Source organism: Vigna radiata, chromosome 1 (assembly GCF_000741045.1).
Source record: "Vigna radiata var. radiata cultivar VC1973A chromosome 1, Vradiata_ver6, whole genome shotgun sequence".
Taxonomy (NCBI): domain Eukaryota; kingdom Viridiplantae; phylum Streptophyta; class Magnoliopsida; order Fabales; family Fabaceae; genus Vigna; species Vigna radiata.
In genome coordinates this window covers 6367042-6389466 of record NC_028351.1, presented here as the reverse complement: position 1 = coordinate 6389466, position 22425 = coordinate 6367042, and the positions used below count along the sequence as shown (strand labels likewise).

The following is a 22425-nucleotide window of genomic DNA, read 5'->3' as shown; positions in this document are numbered from 1 at the left end:
GGTGACCTTCCGAGAAGTTTTCTCGGAAAGTGTGCGAGTGAGGACAAAGCACACTGGAAAGTCTCGTGGTGATGTGTGAGGACAGTCAACGGTCCCTGTAAGTTGCCGGGGCGTTACATTATTCTTTTATTTAGATTTGTTATCTATTTATGGATGTTAAATCTCACTTGTATCTTCTCTTACCGTACAAAACTTTCAAAATTCATTATGAATATGTTCAATTTCCTTTTGATAGTGACAAATTAAGATTTTATAATCCATTAAGTTTACTCTTTTTGGAATTAGCTCTATCTTCTCTAATAATATTCTCCTATACTCTTCTTTCTCTCCTTTTTCAAATTTCTGAGAAACTAGAATACACAAGTATCTTCTTGTGATTCGTTTGTAGTCAATGTCACAGGCTTACAAATCTTGCACGTATATAAAAATTAAAGGAAGATGTAATTAGTTTGTTGATGGTAATTAACAAGCATGGTCAATCAAATTTGGAGTTGATGATTGATGAGATAACTTGCAAACAATTATCAATTATAATATTATGGATTGAGGAAATTAATAATGTTTTTATCACAATTCTAATGTTATAGTCTAATTCAAAATCAAATGAATATTATAATGCATTTGTATGTAATTAATACTTAAGCAGAAATAATTGTGAAATAAAAACTGTGTATCAATTAAGTATATATATGTGATATAATATCTCACTTTTCTACCTTCATCCTAATTTTATTTTTTTATTGTCATCATCATAATTGCTTATTATTTTTATTAATCATAATTACTTGTATTTTTTTTTGTAATTCTCCTTGTTCATTATTATTGCTAATCATAATCTCTACACTTTTATTATAATAATTATCACTATTTTAATAAATACTTTTATTACTATTATTATAATTGTCGTGATAATACTGACACCATTTACCATTACTGTCACTGTCACTATAATTGTTCAAATTATTATTGTACTGTGATGATCAATACATGTGTAATTATTAGTATGGTATGCAACTTGAATACAAGTACTATTTATATAATTATTATTCTTCCTTATTTACTATTATACTTTCTTATATTATATATTAACTATATTGAAAGAACATTTTATTATTTTTATTAGTTTCTACTTATTTGATTCACATATGATACATTATATATACATATTTTTCATCTTTTGGGAATATATAAAAGAATTATTCTTTTTTGTGAATTCAAAATCTTACAATTTCATCTAAATTCTCATTTGTTTGCAATTTTTCACTACATTGCACCATTCTTCAGTTCACATTTTCTGAGGATTCCAAACCAAAGATGTTGCATTCCATTTCCACTTTTTGTGAAATATCTTTATCACTCCTCCATCTGGAGGGATATTTTCTTATACAACATTGCTATTTGTCATGGTGCTCAATCATAATACAAAAGGACGTATAAAGAAAATAAAGGAGCAATCTATGCATGTAACAAAACAAAATGAAGCAAACTTATTCCTAACAAATCAAAAACATGCATATGAATTGACAACTCCTCAACCAAGGGTCCTATGATCCACATGTCTTCATCTACAAAAGTCAACAAATGAGTTTTACTTTCAAACCACATAATAAAAAAACATTTGTACACATTGATTAGACAAAAGGGATTGTTGTTTAATTAATCTTTCTAGTAACTTCTATGAGTTGTTGAAGATGGTTGTTTGATAAAAAAGAAAACATAGTTTCCACACATAATGTGCAATTGAGTTAAGTCATAGCTCAAATCATCTCATTTTTGTTGAATTCTAGTTTGTTTATTTTTTTTTATGCAAAGCTAGATGTGAAGAATCATTAAAAATAATGACATAGTGATAGGAGTAGGTGAACAATATCTTAGTCAACAATATTATACATCCTTGACAAGTTTGATGAAGTGTTGAACTTTTCATGAATTATAATATTGTTTGGGTGCTTGTGTATGGATTAGAGGTAACTAGGGAAACTTTGATTGATTGGATGAGAAGGAATTGACCATGTATGATGGCAAGCTCCATTAATGCCTTAAAGTTAGATAGCATTGCTATGTGGTAGCAAATAAGTCAATTGGGCAATGATGGCAATTCTATCTAAGATGTAATAGATACCAAGTGGCTAGAATATAATGCCCTAAATTAACTTCTAACTCTTTGATTTTATCATAAGATAGCCATTTGAGTGAGACAATGGGAAAAGTTTAGGCTCCTCAATTGCCTCCTATTTTTAGTCCAACTTAGTATGGGGAGTTACTTTTGTTAGTGATATTGACCCCATATTCTTGGAATATCAATGAATACTTGTGGAATCTTTCTTGTTTGAAGAATGAGGTAGTTGCACATAAGAACAATATATCTTATGGGACATGATTGACATGTTTCTCACTACCATTCCTTATTTGCCTTTCCTTTCAATTCCTTCATCTTAGTGGGTAGGAGATGATATGGGCTCCACCATATATGCTTGCTAGGTGGAAACCTTTAATTTTCTTCTTCCTTTTCTCTACCATTTTTTGGACAAGATTCAACTTTCTTGTTTAATGTTTCACACTGTATAATCTAAGACATTTTCGAATTACATAACTTCGAGTTGAAACTTAAAATCCTAAATAAGAGAACACGACTTACCAAAATCTTCAATGCACCAACAACCACCACCAAGCACCAACGCTACCCACCAACACCAAGCACACCGCACTTCAACACCAACACAATCAATCAATCAATCAATGCCTAATAAATTTAATTCCAGAAAGGAAAATTAGAAATTTTCACATTTATGGGGTGAAAGTTGAAATTGTGGGGTGTAAAAAGAAATGCCCAGATTTTAAATAGAAACAGGAAAATGGAAGATTCATTATTGGGTCTGACAACTATAAATTTCTTCCTGCATCCTGTGGTTTCAATGTACACCCACCCACATGAGATAATGAAATGACTAGTTTGTCCTTATCTTCTCTACTCTATTTTTTCTTCTTCTTGCTACATCGGAACCCTTTTGTCCCTTCCAAAAATTGTTTTGGACACTCATTTTAGATCGTAAATCAAAAATATATTATTCTATTGAAAAATATATTCTAGATTATTCAATCCATTATGTATCTTTTAACAAGATTACACAAATTTATTTTCGTGTTATAAACTATATTTTTGAATTACACAATCTAAAATATAAACAAATTTTGAAAATAAATTATAAATTATATAATCTACAAAACTTTCAAAAATACCTAATTCAGAATAAAATACATACCAGCTAAAAGTGCCTAATAAATTTAATTCGAGAAGGGTATATTTGAAATATGAAAAATTTATGGAGGTTCTAGTTAGAATTATGGGAGTATAAGAAGAAATGCCCCAATATAACAACTCATACGCGTGAATGGGCTCATATATAAATTATATGTGGATTTTCGAAAGGGTGGTTTGTTATTCATATTCCTTTTCTTCACTCTTTATTTTCTCACATTTTTTTTCTTGAAATTTTAATAATATCCATATTATCTTCATTAATTTATTTTTAGAAATAATTTTCTTTCACATCCACACACGCACAAAAAGAAAATTCGATATTGACCCTTTAAGCTTTTTCCATTCGCATATGCCACTAATTGATTTTGTAATGAATTGCTTAAATGTTTCCATGGCTTCGATCTTAATTCTTCCTCTAATTGTATATGTGTGATGCTTCTCATTTTTCATAGTATCAAAGCGCGATTAGAAAAAGTAAAAGAAATTAATCAAATAATTTACAAAAGGCTTAATAGCACTAATGGTCCCTATTTTGGTTGGCAAAATTCGTTTTAGTCCCTATTTTTTTTCTTCTGTTTAATGTGGTCCTAAAGATTGTAAATTTCGTTCAATGTGGTCCTTTTTGGAGATGCCGTTTAAATAGTTAACGACAAAAACTCCAGCTGTGCAGAAAAGTGTTGACGTGGCATTTAACTACCCACGTGGAGTCCGTACAGGCATAGTGAGGTAAAATCTGAAATAAAACTAGGACCATTTCGAACACACCTAACGAAAATAGGGACGGGATATTAAGCCTTTCTTTAATGAAACCCAATTTTTAATGAGGGTGGATAGCCAAATTAGGGTTTTTAACCAATCTTCTTCCGAATCTTGGTGGTTGATTAGCCATGTTTACTTCCTAATCTTCTTCTTCTTGTTGTTGCACTAGCTTGGGCCACCAAAATTGTCATTCTTCACTTGGTGGTGGTTCAATGGGGGTAGAGATAATCCCTATTTGCTATAATCTGCAGGTTAGGCCTCAATACCACAATCTGTAACAAACTAGACCCCAACAAGCACCACTTCCTAAAGCTTCCAAAATCATAAGGCAAGAACCCCATTTTTTCCACAACAGTATGAGTAAAGCCCTAAACCCCAAAAAAAAATGCTCAATTGCTTGTCAAATGAAAACCTCGTTGGTGAAGAACCCATTATTCGGAGGTGATTAACTTATTCCTCTTCTTGAGTTTGTCGGCGATTTTGGAGGGAGAGCGGGTGGTAGCCATTGACGAAGGCAAAGGTGAAACAGGTTGGGTTCCCAAATTCTAAGAACCCTAATGAATTTCAAAAATGCCAGGTTGTGTTCCCAGGTTGTGGCATTTTCAAAAAGCAAACCCTAATATCTGCAATTTCAATTTCAAAATGAATAAATCTACCTCATTATGCCTAAAAACCCTAATTTGGGTATCCACCCTCATTAAAAATTGGGTTTCATTAAAGAAAGGCTTAATATCTCTGATGGTCCATATTTTCGTTAAGTGTGTTCGAAATGGTCCTAGTTTTATTTCAGATTTTACCTCACTATGCCTGTATAGACTCCATGTGGGCAGTTAAATGCCACGTCAACACTTTTCTGCAAAGCTGGAGTTTCTGCAGTTAACTATTTAAACGGCGTCTCCAAAAAGGACCAGATTGAACGAAATTTACAATCTTTAGTACCACATTGAACAGAAAAAAAAAAATAGAGACCAAAACGAATTTTGCCAACCAAAATAGGAACCATTAGTGCTATTAAGCCTTTACAAAATAATCAAATAAACTTGTTATTAATTTATTCATTTTACAAATTAATCAAATAATTTACAAAATAATCAAATAATTGAGACAAAGCAGATTTAAGAACTCCATTCTTTCATCTTCCATCTCAGTCTCCACAAACACAACCCAGAAAACTATCGTTAAAATATTTACTATTTTGGAAAACGCAACAATTTTCAGCAATTATCATAAAGTGATGTCAATGAAATGCTTTGATCAATTAAAGATATTAATTAGCAAAATAAATAAAGCTTTTGAATTATTTAGACAAACAAAACACAAACAGCTAATACCATCCACCAAATTGAAGGTCAATAAACACATAGAAAACGTCAAATGATCTTTAGAGAGTCTGAAAAAGTTATGAAACAAGACAAAAACTAAACAAACATAAGAACTCTCACTGATATCTTAGGTTGTTCCTAGAGACACTGGAAGGTGAAGCATGCCTCATAGATGGACCAAACAACTCTGAGTACATTTCCAAGAAGAACTTATCCACAATTTCAAGATATGCAGGGCAAGTGAGTCTAGAATAGTAGTGAAGAACCTCTTCAATGTCTAATATATACTCCACATTGTTCATGTCCAACATCTCCAACTCTCTCAGCTTCTGTTCCACCATGCAGTATCTGTGTTCTCTCATACACATAGACATGAATGATGACTCTTTCTGATGCCTTCCCTTTTCTAGAGTTAAGCTTCTCTTCCTGTCGTTTTGGTTGGCACCACCACCACTTTCTTCTTTTTTCTCCATCTTGTTCTTCTTCTGAGCATGGCTTGCATTGGACAAGCTGATGTAGCTTCCATTATAGACCTCACTTTCTTGCTTTGATGGCAATGCAGGCACAGCTTTCTTCTTCATTCTTCTTGTTTTCTCCGTTTCTGATTCCCATTGGTCTGAGAAGTCAGTGTACAATTTCTCCGTGTCTTGATAGCTTGTGTTGCTGGTCATGTCCATGGCACTTGATGCAGGCACAGAATAAGAGAAATGGCCGTGAGGAGAAGTTTTTGGAAGCCTTTGGTAACCCGGGGAGAAGAAAGACTTGAAGTTCTTTATAGTCTTTTGAAAGAACTTCTTGGTGCTGGAAATGGAACTCAACAACATTGGTGATGGCAAGGGTAGTAGTAGTAGTAGTACTACCACTACTACTACTTCCAGTATGTGTATAATTACCTATAAATGAGATCTTCTGGTTGGTACCTTGTGATGCAGATAAGGAACACAAAGTTGTGTGTGAGAATCTGTAAATGTATCTCTTTTTAGGTGATGATCTCAGTGAAGATTTCTCTATAAAGTTGACACAAGGAGAGGAGCCATTAAAGAGACTTTAGTTTTTCCTTTTGGAAGATGAATGGATTTGAGGTTTTCCCTTTTCTTTCCTTTGCTTTTTGTTGTTCTCCCTTTGTCTTCTTGAGACTCTCTCTTGTGTTGTCTCATTTTCTTGTTCTGCCTCCTAACTGGGTCCCACAATCTCCAAACTTGGAAGATAGTGACCCTTTTGCATTATAAACAAGTTTTGTAAGTTTCGTTGCCTTTACTTTTGATGGTGGAGTTGGTATGCAGCCTCCTTGAGAAAATGAAAGGGGATGGTGGTTGTTGAATTGGGCCTTTCCTCAACAGTTCTGCTCCTATATTTTATGGCATCTTTTCTCCTAATCTCTAATCAATAATCACATCACTGTTTGTCTTAATTCACCATGCTTCATATTCAAATAAGTAACATGCTCTAATATGGCTCATCAGAAACTCCATCTTTGAGTCCATATATGTATGTGTGAAATAACACTTTACCAAAAATCAACACCCTTTAAATAGTTCTTGTTATGTTGAAAACAATCTCCAAGAGGGTACCTACTTTGAGCAAAAAGATACGTATTGAAATTAGTACCTCTGCAAGGTGTATTTAGCTAGCACTTTTGTTTTGACAAGTTGGATTCTGCTGAGTCTGAATACAACATTACAAGGGAAAGAAAAAAGAAAAACCTTGCTTGGCTACAAATTTCTTTTATGCAGATTGCTTTCTTGAAAGGTCAGTGTCTTCCTACACGTGACTGTGTGTAGTGTATACAATGACCTCAGATGAGTACATCAATGTATTTTCACTGCATATCAGGTGAATTTCAAGTTTCAAGAGGAAGTCATGAAAAAACATTAATTACTCCAAACACATTCTATTCTTGTACATATTTGCTATAACTTTTTGTCACATATAAGAATAAAAGAAAAGTAAACATAAATAATATAGAAAATTTATGAACAAAAATAATATAACTCATGATTTATTCATAAGCATTAAGGAGTGCTGATGTAGGTGTGGGTGGGTGGGTGGTTCCATGTGGTCATGTGAGTGAGTTAATTATATATATACACACTGAAGCAGGTAATTCTAATGTGGAGTTAAAATGTAATAATAGAAGGAAAAATGGGTGCCATAGTCATGTCAAAATCAATTATCTTGCATGCCAAACAACTGCATGTGTACTGTTATTCTTTTTTCATTTATTTTTCTCTTGTCTTTATGAAATCACTGTTCACAGGTGTCATTTAGATATCAGAACTCAGTTATTCAGTTGCTGCAAAACTTTATATTGCTGTCAGACCTTATGTTTTGATGTTTTTAGTTATTCTCATTTGGCCAAAACTTTGATAACAACGATTAAATAAACATAAAAATTGTTTTTTTTTTATGTTATGTAATTTTAACAATTATCATCATGTAACTATAAGTTAATTAAATTATACATGTATCAGTGATACTAATCAGATATTCAGAATATAATTATATTTTTTACTATTCTATCATGCTCATAAATAACAGAACAAAAATAATTATGTTTCATTCTAAAATAATTTATTAATAAAATGATAATTTTATTCATTTTGTTTTGTTTTACTCGTTATTTACACATCTGAATAAAGTCTAAAAAGAGACGTTGTATTCATCCTAAAAGTAGGAGATATTTATTGCTTTCATTTAATAAGCTTTGACGCATGACCAGAAAACCGATTTGTGTTTCTCTTGTTGAAATAATAGAAAGTTCTTCATTGCTGATAAGAAACACTGATGTTTCTATAAACATCCTTTTGCTATGTTACACGCGATTTCTTCTTTAAGTCATGAAGTAGTTATTTATGTCTCATACATAAAAATCAGAAAAGCTTTTATAATATCATAAACATAGAAATCATTCAACATTTTTATCTGTAAGTTACTGAAATTCTTTTCAGAAGTATTGATGTTTTTTTATCATATACACTTTAAGTAGTATTTTTGTAGTCTAAAGAATAGAGGTTAATTTTCTTCTGACAAATTCAAATCTTGAAAATGAAAATAAATAAACCTTAAATGATACACCTTGAAAGATGGGTCAAAACAAAATGGCACATTATTCTGAGTTTCAATTTGTTGTTTAAATCTTTTATTTCTGTCATGGATTTGATGAAGGGCGTTGACAATTAGGTCATTCTTCTCATTGTTTATTTTCTAGTCTTGTACATGTGTTGTCTTGCATATTAGGTTAATAGTTTTGATATTACAGCTATTATACTTACAGAAATTGGTCCCACAGGCTGTGATTTTGGTCCCAAATGGTTTTTTGTCTCATCCTCTTATTTCATGCTAAAACAGGTGGTTCTCAGTATGCATCTTATTGAAAAGTTCTCCATTTATTGGTATTGGTAACCTTTTGGTTTTGACTGATTTCAGAAGGTGATAGTATCTGTAATCACAGACTCAGGCAAGCAATTGTTTATGAGAGTTCTTGTTTCAGTGATGCTATCCATTTACATGATTAAGCAAAGTATAGAATAGTTCCATCTTCTGTTGATAGAAATTAGAAACTTTCCAAGACTAATTGTAGAGCTATACATAGTAAAATACAAACCATGACTATTAACTAAACAGTTAATAGTGGAAGTTGATTGAGATGGAGAACAACTACCCACTTGTCTGGGCCAAGATTTGACCAGGACTAAGCAACAAAACATCAAATCTGATAAGGGTACTAACAGATAGGCTAGCCTACAAGCCAAGTTTGAACATTAATGGAAATGGGCCACGCGTCTAGAGTTTGGAACCAGTCTGCATCATAGAAAATAAAGAACATCTAAAATCTAAATATACCTGTGTTTGATTCTTAAGGATAATGTTCATACATTACACACATGACACTCTATGTCTCTTTTTCTGGACATCCATTCTCAATCATAATTGATCACTCTCCTACCTATTTTATATTCATCAAGAGACATTCAATTCTTAAAAGAATAAACAATTGTAGGTTGATAAATTTTGATGTGAATATGTTTTGTCTATCATCCATTTGCATTTATGAAAGAAATCTTTTTCAGAAACATGTCAAGCATAAATGTCTGATTGATACAAATACACCCGTGACATATTGTATTATTTTCTTCTGATAGAGTTTTTTTATAAAAGCAGGGTCCGCAAGATTGGCATCTGGATCCCTTTTTGTTCTTATGAAATAGAAATCAGGTTATGGATCAAATGTTACGTCTGAATTATGGTTCAATGGATTAGCCTTTCAATGGTAGTAACCACAATATCAATAATTTCCTTCTGAAACCTGGTAAGAAAGTATTCAATATCTGATTAGAAATCATTCTGAATTTGCTCTCAAAATGCTATATGCTGATGGTAGTTTTGAAATGTGGATGCTCTTTTATTCATTCTTATACTACAGGAAATCCATGAAGAGTCTCTCGCATTATGAAGTAACTTAACAATATCATCATGAATATAGATGACCAATGAAAAAAAGAGACTGAAGCTCCAATTTCTAAACATTTTTTTCTTGGAAAAAAATCATTTCAGGGTATCTATTCAATAATCCACCCAATGTACAAATCCAGTTATAAACCAGTTTGTACCTTAGCAAGCAAAACAATGAAACGAACAAAAAAAAGAATTGCATTTGTGTGTCTGTTCCTTTGATGACAACAGCACCATTTTTTCTTCAACTTCAGAAATTGATCTTCAGACAAAGATCAAAACTTTTAATCTAAGACTCGCTCCTAAACTAGACGGGTCTGATCTTCAAACAAAGCTTCAATCTCCTCTAAGTTCTTGCCTTTGGTCTCTGGTAAAAAGTAATAAAAAAAGAATGTGGCACACACCATGACCCCACCAAGCACAAAGAACATGCCCCCAAATGTTATTGCCTCTGAGACACTAAGGAATGTCATGGACACAATCCCACTCACCACACGGTTCACAGAAATGGCCAAGCTGGAACCTTGGGCCCTTAGCCTAAGAGGAAAAATCTCTGAAGAATACACCCAAGTTGTGGGTCCAAGCCCAATAGAAAAGAATGAAACTGTAGCACACACAGCAACCACACACAAGGCAATGACCAATCCATCATGTGTGTCACCATAGAGCTTAAGGAAGGTGCAACCAAAGCCCAGCAAGAACAAAGACATTGCCATGCCACATGAGCCCAACATCAACATGGGTCTTCGCCCAAACCTGTCCATGAACATGGCTGAAATCAAAACAAAGCATGTCTTGGTTATTCCCATGATGATTGTAACGCCCACAAGCTGCTTCTCATTCACAATTCCAGCTTCCTTAAACACTTCAGGGCTGTAATATATCACAGCATCATTCCCAGAAGCCTGCATGAAGAAGTTAACTCCAATGGCAGCAACAAGGATTCTAAACACAGGGCGAGTAGGTGTGATAAGTAACTCCTTCCAAACTCCTTGTCCATGCCAAGTTCCTGAATTATTGGGAGAATTAGAAGAAGAACATCCTTTGTCCTTGTTTCTGATGGAAGCAGAAGCAGCTTCTTGTATCTCAGCAAGCCTCAATTCAGCTTCTCCTTTATTCTCTGATGTTCTAATCAAAACCTGCTTTGCTTCCTCATATCTTCCCTTCACTACTAGCCAGCGAGGTGATTCAGGCATTGCCAACACACCTAATGCCACTGCAAAAGCTGGGAAGACCGCAACACCAAGCATGATTCTCCAATTTATGTCATTAGGGAGGCTTGAAAATGCATAGTTAGAGACATAACCAAGTAAAATGCCAACACTAATGAAGACTTCAGGGAGTGATGTGAGAAGTCCTCTGGTGAGGGCAGGAGAGAGCTCAGCCACATACACTGGTGAAATCATGAGGGAGTAACCAACACCAATGCCAGCAACTATACGACCAGCCATTAGGAATAGGAATGAAGGAGCTAACCCCATCAGAATAGCACCAATCAGGAATGTTGTTGCAGCAATCATTATGGTGTACCTCCTCCCAATCCAATCTGAAGTCTTGCCTGAAGCAAGAGACCCAATTAGAGAACACACGTTTAAGCACCCAACAAGGATTTCCACTTGGACTGATGTAATCTTAAGATCTTGCCTGATGAATAGTGCAGCACCACTCATAACCCCAATATCTGCAAGCACCAAAAATATGAATACTAAGTACTTTCAAATGCATTTTTGCCTAATTGCATCAACAATCATAAAACTTTGTTATCAAATATCCTCAATTTTAATTGGTCATGAACAGCAATACTCAAATTCAATCTTTCATTATTTTTTGCAGTGTTCTTCAAACAGAATTGAAATTTTACTTTGATAATCCATTTTGGCATATAATGGGAGCCTTTATTAGGCAGATTAGTAACAAATTTTGTTAATCAAATAACTGAACCAAAACTCTGCCTCCCAAACAAGAACATTCAGAAAAAATGTGCTTGGAAATATTGGCATTGGTTGAGACTTTCATCTGGGAAATGGTAGCAGCAAGACAATAGATTATATTAAAGCATATTCTTTTAACATGATTTTGTGAAACTCACCATAGCCTAAGAGAATGGAGTTTGTGGAAGCCAAGATAGCACCACCAAGAGCATATTTGTTGATGCCAGAATTACCCTGTGATGTGCTGGGCTTGTTGTGAAGGTTATTCTCCTCTGCACAAGTTCCTCCCTTGTCAGCATCACTGAGGTTGGGATCAAATTTTGGAGCAGAAACAGGAAGAGGGTAGTAATAATGGTGTTCCTCAGCAGAATTATCTTCCATAACTGAGAGAAGAAATGAAGAACAGCAAAGCAACAGTGACTTCAAATATTTGTACAGACACTAAAAGGAACAGCACAAACAAAACAACCTCCGATTTAGTATTTAAATTTATCCAGAAAAATCTACTAATATAATAATTGTAAAGGATCAGCACAAACACCCAATGGATTATCTGACAACTATGACGAGGTCTTAGAAAATGTTTAAAAATAAAATAACAAATAAGACTAATTACGTCAGTAATTCCAAATAGTTATTAAAATATAAAAAAAGTTCCTAAATAAAGAATTTAATTTAAATTCATTGAATAGAATCCAACTATAGAATGCTATAATTGCTAAGATGATTAACTTATACTAAATATTGTTATAATTACTTTTAATTAGCTGGCAAGGCTAAATAATTTCAAAATCCACTAGTTAATAAAAAATCATAATAAATATAATTTTTAAATGACTATTTTTATTCTAAAAACTCTTTACACTATCTAATCTAAAAATTTAAAGCCAAATCAAAATTATTAACTGGTTTCTAGAATTTTATTTTTGTATTTAATATTATTTATCACACTTTAGGATTTGACGCATGTGTCCGTCCTGTAATAATTGTGAAAAGAAAGAATTAGAAGAGAAGGGCAAGGCACGTGTTTCATGCTTTCTTTTGTTTCTTTTCAGATGTTCCCACCCTCTTTAAAATAGTCTTATATCTTTCTATTATATAAGGATTTTTTTTTTCTTATAAAATGGACAAAATTGATCAACTATTTTTTTTCATCAAATTTAATTGAGAATAATTCAATTAAATTAGGTTTTAGCATTAGAATTCAATTTTTATTTTTCATAATTTTGTCTGTAATATATAACAAACAATTACGTTGAATTTCGAACAACAAAATATCAGAGAAAAATTTATTTTATTATATAAAAAAAATTAAAGAAATTTAATGAAAAATATCTACATTAAGACGGATTTCAAAGTTAAAAAAAATTAGAGAAGTATTTGTGAAAGAAAATATTTAAATTTAAAATATAGATTTTTGTGCATATTGAAATATACAAAATGCTAACAAAAATTGTGGTCTACTCTCTCTCAAAGACCAAATTTATATTTTTTTGTATTATTTATACATGATAACTTAGAAGAAATGCAGATCAACTTTATAGTATGAAAAAGAGCCTATTATATTTTTTGTCCTATAAAAAAATAATACAAATGTTGATAGTATAAGACAAGAAAAATTATTAAAATAAGTTATTTATAAACTCAATTAATAATTGATAAGAGGTTCAAAGTTGTTCTCAATATAACATGTCCCTGGACCATATCTTTTAGCAAAATATCTATGATATCATCATATATTATAACATTATTATAAAGAAACACGACAACAAGACACAATATGATAGGTGTGCATTCAAATAGTTGTCAACTAAGAAACACAATATGATATGTGTTTTACAGAAAGATTTAATATTTTCTATACTTGTCTTACATTTAAGAAAAATAAAAAGAAGGCGTGTCAAATATAAAAAATATAATAATAGTATTTTGACAATTCAAGATTAATATGAAGGACAAATATGAACTCTATGTGAAGTCTGAACACAAATCTCAAAAAGAATATTCCTCTAATTTTATATTATAAGATATTACTCATGAAAAAAACTATTTTTAATGTCATAGATTGTGTGTTTAATTTATGAGGGATTAGACTAATTTGTAGTCAAATGTTCGTATATGTATTATAAGGTAAACATCTTATGTTTTTCTTTAAATTGTTCAACCCTATCCTATCCTTCTTTTGACATGTTCAAAATATAAATAATAAATAATAACGTGTAAGAAATATTTTATGTTTTGATGTTTTAGAATTTGTTTTTTCTAAATAACTTCAATTTTATTTGTAAATGGAGCCGACTTAAAATATTAAAATAATTTAAATGATGTATTTTTAATTTTTAGGAATACCTTAGTTTGTTATCTTTTGCATTAACGTGAACATTTTTATTTGTTATCTTTTGCATTAACGTGAACATTTTTATCATGTGTTATGTTGTTAAATTATTTTATAATAATTTCAAAGCTTTACTCCTTATCTATCACCTGTTCTGATTTTTAGGATTACTACTTTATACTTTCGTGACATTAGCAATCTTCTGATATATATCTGTGTTTTCTCAATGCATATGCTATTCAAATTTCTGACAAGACCACCATGAATCAGATGATAAATTCTACAAAGTTTCAACTTTTTTTTAGTCTTTTATTATTGATTTTTTTCATTAGAATAAAATTCAATAGTTATCCAAACTTAATTATTTAGTAATTATTTTTTAATTCCAACACATTCTAAAGCATGTATCTCATAAATATTAAAAAATAATATGGTAGTTTGGTATGTTGGTAGAATAACTAGAGGATGAGACAGTTAGGATTTAAAAAGAAAAAAAAAACACTATATTTCATTTTTAAAGTAATAAAAATTCTATATTTCTAAAAACTTGTGGTAAAGATTGACTGTTTGGAAATCAAACAATCAGTGTAATTTGCAGACATTAAAAAGACATCACCATTAGAAAATTAGGACTATGGAAAAATTTAAGAGAGGTACTTCTACAAGTATTAATACTTGTTAAATGATAAAGTTATTAAAGATGAAATTGATATATATATATATATATATATATATATATATATATATATATATATATATATAAGTTTAGAATTTTTGTTGAGATTTTAAATTAAAGTGGAAAATTTCTATTTACATCTTTAATAAAATGTATAATTTATCATAGTAGTGTTAATAATTATTTAAGAATTTCACTTTTGCAACTTTACACTTATATGAATTTATGTATATCTTTTGTAATTTATATGCTTTGATGTAATGTCACCTTAACATCCCATCCATATTATGATTATTTGTTATTTTATTTTATGGTGATATGACACTCTACTTTGTCATGAAATTAAAATTTTGAATTGTATTAAATTTACTTCTTAAACAAACTAATCTATAACAGCATCTGTATATATACAAGAGAAAAAAGAAAACTTCAATGTGCTTCGCATATTGTCATTTATTGGGAATTTTGATGTGGGAAATGGTAGCAGAAAGACAATAGATTATATATTTAAGCATTGGATTCTTTTAACATAATTTTGTGAAAGTCAAGATATATAGCACTATTTGTTGTTGTCATGATTAAAAAGTCATGAAGGTTATCTTCTGCATTATGTTCTCATCCTCCTTGCGTAGACTCTCAAGTTTTGCAGAACCTTTGTGATAATAAATTTCAACATGAAATTTATGATTAGCCATGATATGAATAACTATGTATTAAATTGCTGATATTTGTGCCTGTGTCAAGGCCATGCACAGTGTAAATATTAAGGACTTTGGCCTTCGGTTCAGCAGAAAACTAGTTCAATATATTTTCATAGCATGATTTGCTTATGCTGCATAATATGTTGTTTTCTAGGTATAAAATTGAAAAAACTATGGCTAAATTTTGAAATTGGTTTGACAGTACCCAAAATGAGCTCATGAAATGCAATGTGGTTGTGCAGATAAACTAAACTACAATTTGAAGAATTCTGTAACATGAGAATAATAAGAGTAGAGTCAGGTGTAATCAAGCAAGTCATTAGTTAAATATATATTTTGCAAAGTGTCTACCTGTTAAAGTACATTGAATGCAAACAATTATATATTTTAACACTTTGAGAAATGGGAACAGCTAGAATTCAATATCTGTAATAAAAATAAAGCTTTTCGTATTTACAGTGGCACATACAAATTTTTTTCATCCTATTTAGGAGTCAGTATGTATTTTCTGAGTCCAATGATCATATCATTGGTGAATTACCAACATACTGAACAAGTTCTGAGCCAAATTCAGAGACCCAATTCACTGCAGTGCCAAAGAATAGCTCCCAGAACCACAGATCCAATGCTAAGACTGATGAAAAGATGAGCAATGCCAATGTCTGATAGCGGTTCAATGGCCAGCCTGAGGCCTTAGCAATCTTCTTCAGAAATGGAAATGAATTAGTATTTAGGTCCCTTTTCCTTATGGACCAAGCTGTTATCCACTTCACATTAGATGGCACTAAATCAAACTCCTCTCTTAGTCTCCTCCCAAGATCTGGCATGTGGCCACCCCCATAAAGTATTGCAATTCTATTGTGTCCTTTGTCTATTGCTGCTTTTAGGGCTTCTGTTGCTACTCTATTTCTCTCACCAATTATAACTGATTTCTCCTCTACATCTGCTGTCACCAGAGTGAACCTTTACAAGAATATGTCATTTTTAATAGCGTCCAAACAAAAGAAATTTAATATTAAAGATAAAATATGTTTTTAATCCTCAAATTATTCACAAAAAGTGTGTTTTGTGCCTAAACTAAATATATACTTACTTCGTCCTTTCGCTTATGAAAGTTATGTAAAACATGATTTCCAACAAAGACTACGTGAAGAGTTTACCATGTAACAAATAGAGTTTCACAATCAAGTATAATATAACATACACCTACCATTTGCTAGGAAAGATGTTTGACCTGACTTTCATAAAGTACACAGACAAAATATGTATTTTAGAGACTAAAAACATATTTAATCTTTAATATGTACATGCAGTACTAGTGAAGAATAAGGGATAATCAACAAAGACTATACTTTCAAATAAAAATGCAGTTCAGAATGACTATTAATGCGTTGGAACTTACTCTGATGTTAGTCTCTTTGCAAGGAAGACCTTCATTGCAGCCCCAAAATCAAGCCTTGACAGTGCCTCAATTTCGGGATATTCTGATGCTTGACTTCCCACATCTGTACAAACACCTCCAATGATAAGAAGGCCAACAAGTGGCATAGGAAGTACACGTGAAGCCCATAAAAGCTTGGATCTCAAAGGGTCAAGATCTTCCGGAATTGAAGCTGGCTGCAATACTGCCTTTGTAGACCTAAGAGTCATATCTTTTGCAAAAGAGAAGAAGCTTTCACCTTTTTCAAGCTGAAATTACAAAATGAAATTAGACCTGGACAAGGAAAATTAATAAAGTGCAAGAGCTCAAATTTCAGAGAATTTGGATTCTCTGCTGGTTTTTCTGTGTTGTTCCTTCTGTATCTTCGAAATACACTGATAAACACTAATTTTGATGTTTTTAAAATATATTAACAAAATTTAAAGTACCAACATCAAGGTATTTTAATGCTCAGCAGAGGATAGTACCAAAAAACCCAGCAGAGAATCTGGAATCAATTTCGGAGCAAGTCTTTCCTATTATTTGATGGCACTTATATGACAGTTATTAGATGAAAGACAGCTGAATGTCACAGAATGCAATGTATGGAATCATAAATTGTCTTGAAAAGACAGTAACAGTTCAACTTTTGTATTTCGAATAGTGTTCATAATCAGTGCACCATGTTGAATTAAGCAAAAACAATTAGCAGTTAAAACCTGAAGTAATTTGAAGGTCTCGTAATCAAGATCTGCATGGTACCAATTTGAAGACTGGTAGTTGAGACAATCTAACTGGAAATCAAGTGTAAGAATTTGAGCCATCTGTCTCTGGATGCATCCCAAAATGTTAAAACCCTTTGCGCGGGAACTTTTTAACCTTTTTGTAGCAGTGGCGTTTCTTCTACTCTCTAAACTTTCTCTGCTCGCTACCATTTCAAAAAGGACACAATCATAGCTTTCAAGTTCCTTCTGAAGGGCCAGAAAATACCTGTTTATATAAAATAGATCATCCAAATGAATAGTAATATAATATTGCTTAGAAATCATAACATAAAACCAAAATAAACACATTAAGTTAGTGCAACAAAAAGCGCTCAAACTTATCATAAGAAAATCTTAAATAGTGTCCAAACTTGAAAAGTGATCATATAAATTGCAGAAAAATTAGAAAGTTTGTCCCTACAAACAAAGCTAGCAGGTTGTAATTAGACAGCCATGCAGCTTAGCAAAATACACCCTTGCAGTTGAATTTGAATATCACGATGATCATCTCGTTAATCGAAGTCATTATGGACCAACATATTTTGGAGAATGGGAGTACTATCAAGCAAGCAAAACCAAAAAACAAACCATTTACATATACCCGTCCTACGCTAACCAATATTATCAATAGAAGTTCACATTCACAATACCTAAAGAAAAACTTGAATTTAATCATTAACACGCAACGCCATTAATCTAATCCAAAACCAGGAAAGCAACAAATCAGTAGTTTGTTAGACTTGCATGAACATATATATGTTTAAAACCACCCTCATCATACTCTTAATTTAACATCTTTAATTTTGACATATTACTCTGGTTCATCTTAGAACTCAAACATCCCCCTCTACCGTCATATATTTCTCTACACATCCTCACCACCAGAACCACATGAATTTTTCACTTCCTTTTTGTGGGGAAAAAAAATCTCCACACACAATAAAATAAAAGGATAGAACACAAACAATTATAGAAATGAAAACAGAAAAAAAAACACAAATGTAACACGATTCAATCCTGATTGTCGATATCCAGATAAACATTTCAACAACACACTTTGTATAGCACTCTTTTGAGCACATTCTTTATAATTGGTTAAAATTCTTTGAAACTACAAAATCATGAGTGAGACTCACCAAAATAAAAGATAGATCCACAAAAATTTTGTAATTTTCAATAAATTTCAAATGATATTAGAGTGTACTCAAAAGAGTGTGTTGTTAGCATTTCTCTCTCAACAAATACTCGCTATTTGAAATAAGATTACGAACTTTAAACAAACTTGAGAAAAACCCTCCATGAATGGCGTATACCCTAACAAACTTGAGTCTTGCTCTCAAAAGTTAAAGGAATTGTAATAACTCATTCGCATCTCTTCTGCTTGAGTACACAAGCCCGTGTTCTGGTTGGGATTGTTCTTCTTAAGAACTATCTATAGTGGTGGTGATGAACAATGACTTTTAAACACTTCACTGATAAGTATTTATTCGTTATTTCTTACAATCCTGAAATCACCTCCATTAGAAATGATTATACACATACGTCAACAATCACAACCTTTCACATATAAATTATTAAATCTCGAATTAATATTTGAAGATTTGAAATTGACATTCCCAAAACTTTCTTAGTTCCATTTCTTCACCCCCTAACAAATAACACCCCACTACAATTAATTAACTTCTAACAACTACCACACTCAAAACATACTAGAGTGAGATGTTCAGAAAGACAAACACATACTCTTCATCGGCGATGTGAATTGTCGAAACCAGGTCAACCTACAACAACACCAAAAACAACACAACATCAAGAAACAAAGAAATATCAAAACCAAGAGACCCAATTGGGAAAAAATAAACTTGAGAGTGACCTGAAGAAAAGGGCTCAAAAGGGACCAAGGAAACCTCTTCCTGTAGCTGACAAGAGCCGTCTGCAACTCGGAACTGCCACCACCTTCGACGCCGCTTTTGAACCGCATGAAATCGGCGATGGAATTGTTCTCGAGGAACTGCTCCGGCGACCCATTTTCCTGCGGTGTGAAAGCGGAAGAAGAAGAGGATGATGAGGCTCTGATGGTAGCATTGGGAAGGGGTGCTCTGGGGAAGCCGAAAAGAGAGGTTCGGTTTGAGGAAGGGAATAAGAAAGGTCTGGTTCGGATGGAAGCGGAAGTAGAAGGAGAATCAGAAAGGAATGAAGATGAAGAAGATACAATTGAAATTGAAGCTAACACCATTTTTCTTCTTCTATGCTCTGCAACACAACCACATAGAGAACTGTTTGGATAACCAGAAAAATAGGATTTGATTTTTCAGTCACCGAAAACCCACCGTGCTGTTCGGTTATTCCAGTTACCACTTACACTCACCGCTAGTGAGGAATAAAATTTTCTTAAATATCTTCTATTTTTTTATGTTATTTTACCAATTGTGATTATTATTTAACAATGATTAGATTTCGTAATGATTATCTTTAAAATAATTTATTAGACTTAGACATGCTTTTATATAAGTATGTTTGAATTTATTTTTTTTCTTCATAAAAAAGTTATTTTCACATTTTGTTCGTAAAATAGTAAATCCATTAAATTATCCAAAAACATTACTGGATTTCTTTATCCTTTCAAAATTTTGATCGCGTTCTTTCGTTATATGATATGTATTATGATCACAGAAATATGTCAAATACAAAATAAATTTATTTAGAAACCAAATAAAATTCCTATTAGATACCAAAAACATTACTATATTTTAAGAAAAAGAAAACATATGTAAGCTTATTTATCATGACCTTTTAATTGAAAGTGTAAACGATTGCCCTAATAATCAGAAAATTTTAATTATTTCATTTAGTTGTATAAAAGTTAGAAGAAATTGTTGATGAATATATATATATATATATATATATATATATATATATATATATATATATATATATATATATATATATATATATATATATATTGCATAAATTAGTAGAAGTTGTCTGGAACTAAAAAAAGAAATATATGAAACGAAATTTTATCACACGCAAAAAAATTAAATTTAATCCAATTTACCTCGTAAATTTATTTAAAAAAAATTATATGATTTTCTCATGAGAAAAGATTTATTTTCTAAAGAGGATGAAATATCTTTTTATGAAAATACTGTATTTTTTTAAAATAAATATTAGGTAAGTTATTTATGTATGATCCATTTCTTTTAAAAAGTATTATTTAAGCATAGTATTCTCATTTTAAAAAGCACAAGAGATTAGATGTTTATTTGTGTATGTATCCATATTTTAGAAGTTTGACCCTTTCTAAAGAAAGTTACAAGAACAAGTGAAACTAATTATTTTGGTAATCTACCAATTTGGAAAGAAATTAAGAAAAAGTTCATTAGAGGAAATTAAAATGCCAAATTATCTCTCTTTTTTGTATCTTTTTAATTTTTGAACACTTATTTTTCTTTTCTACTTTCTGTTATAAAAACCACTAAGAGAAAAGTAATTTTCTTTACCTGTCTCTTCGCTTTTGATTTTTCTTTTTTTCACTTTCTTTAACGAACCATTCAAAGCCTTGAACACTAACACTTTAAATGATTAAATACTTAATGATATATAATTTTGTACTAGATTTTAAAAGAATGCTAAATATAATTAACAGCGAATTTGCACAGTTTATTTAATTATTGACATATCCATGAAAAAGAAAAATATTTAGTCATCAATCTTGCCTTTTCTTTCCTTGAAATTCTTCAAACATAAGTTTTTCTAGCTCTAGTTTGTTTTTTTTTTTTTTGTTATCAGTTATAACTAAACTTTGTATCTGTTTTGTTTTTTAGACAAACAGTGGGTTATTATTTGATAATTCAAATGTGAATTTAAATTTCATATTAAATAAAAATTATATAAAAGTGAAGATGTATTAATTTATTATTTTAAGATTTTTGATATAAAATAATAGTAATATTTTATGTGATTAGAATAAATCAATACAACTAGTCTGTAATTCTGCTGCATTGTCATCTTAGTTATTGATGATGTATGAACCAAAATTTAGTACTCATATAGATACCTAAATACTATAAAGACTCGTTTGACATGTCTCATTTCTCTATCATATCACTTTTATCTCTTACTTTTCTTTCACTCAAGGAATACATTTCATTAGGTGTCTACAAATCTTTATTCAGATAAAAAAAATATAACAGAGTGCATGAATGAAGCCTATATAACATTATCAATTACAAAAATACACAAGGAAAAATTTTCCTAAAAAAATCGACCTATAGTAACATACTTATTCATGACAAGCTCCTCATTGTGTAGATGCAAAAACTTGTGTATCCATTGCAGAAAATTGAGGTAAGCTGAAACGAATCTCTCCAAAATATCTATCAGAATGCCAGAGAATGATTACTGTGCTAATAGCTGAAGACCTGCTTCTAAATCTACCAAAGTGATGGTAAGAAGTTCTTTTGTGTCCATACAGTCAAAACTGAGACGTAGGTCCAAATTTTCTCTAGCATTAACCAACATGGTAGCTACCAATCTACCATTTGTATCCTTTCGCTGTTTTTCTGTTGTTTCTTGTAGGGTGTTGCTCCCTCCACCTCCTTAAGTGGGTCCTGCACCTCTCCATTATTTTCATTTATTTCAAAAATATTCTACACCTGTCTACTGTTTTCTTTTATTCTAAAAATACCCTACACCTCTCCATTATCCTTACCAAGTTTTCTCTTTCTCTCTCTGCATTAATGGAGCATTTACATGGTTCAGATTTGAATTTGTGATATACTACAAAATATAAAATTTAGA

The 22425-nt window shown here is 31.5% G+C and overlaps 4 protein-coding genes across 4 annotated transcripts in view; all 4 read right to left on the bottom strand.

Moving 5' to 3' along the window:
• Positions 1-5180: 5180 nt before the first annotated feature.
• On the bottom strand, positions 5181-6787 carry LOC106767958. Its single transcript, XM_014652927.2, has one exon. It carries the CDS (start codon positions 6165-6167, stop codon positions 5460-5462), a length of 708 nt encoding a protein of 235 aa, XP_014508413.1. The 5' UTR covers positions 6168-6787; the 3' UTR covers positions 5181-5459.
• Positions 6788-9761: 2974 nt separating this feature from the next.
• On the bottom strand, positions 9762-12192 carry LOC106778287 (probable polyol transporter 6). The gene is made up of 2 exons (XM_014666262.2): positions 11885-12192; positions 9762-11476 (listed from the first exon to the last, which is right to left on the bottom strand). The coding sequence occupies exons 1-2, from the start codon at positions 12105-12107 to the stop codon at positions 10098-10100; spliced, it is 1602 nt and encodes a 533-aa protein (XP_014521748.1). The 5' UTR covers positions 12108-12192; the 3' UTR covers positions 9762-10097.
• Positions 12193-15742: 3550 nt separating this feature from the next.
• Positions 15743-19985, bottom strand: LOC106760509. Its single transcript, XM_014643966.2, has 5 exons — positions 19496-19985; positions 19366-19403; positions 17578-17848; positions 16841-17127; positions 15743-16401 (listed from the first exon to the last, which is right to left on the bottom strand). Exons 1-5 carry the CDS (start codon positions 19856-19858, stop codon positions 15960-15962), a joined length of 1401 nt encoding a protein of 466 aa, XP_014499452.1. The 5' UTR covers positions 19859-19985; the 3' UTR covers positions 15743-15959.
• Positions 19986-22008: 2023 nt separating this feature from the next.
• LOC106773619 (protein CbxX, chromosomal) overlaps positions 22009-22425 on the bottom strand; it is a 25333-nt gene continuing 24916 nt past the window's right edge. Inside the window, exon 8 of the mRNA XM_022783015.1 lies at positions 22009-22155. Coding sequence (XP_022638736.1) covers positions 22024-22155 — 132 coding nt within the window. The 3' untranslated portion in view covers positions 22009-22023. The remainder of the gene's footprint in view (positions 22156-22425) is intronic.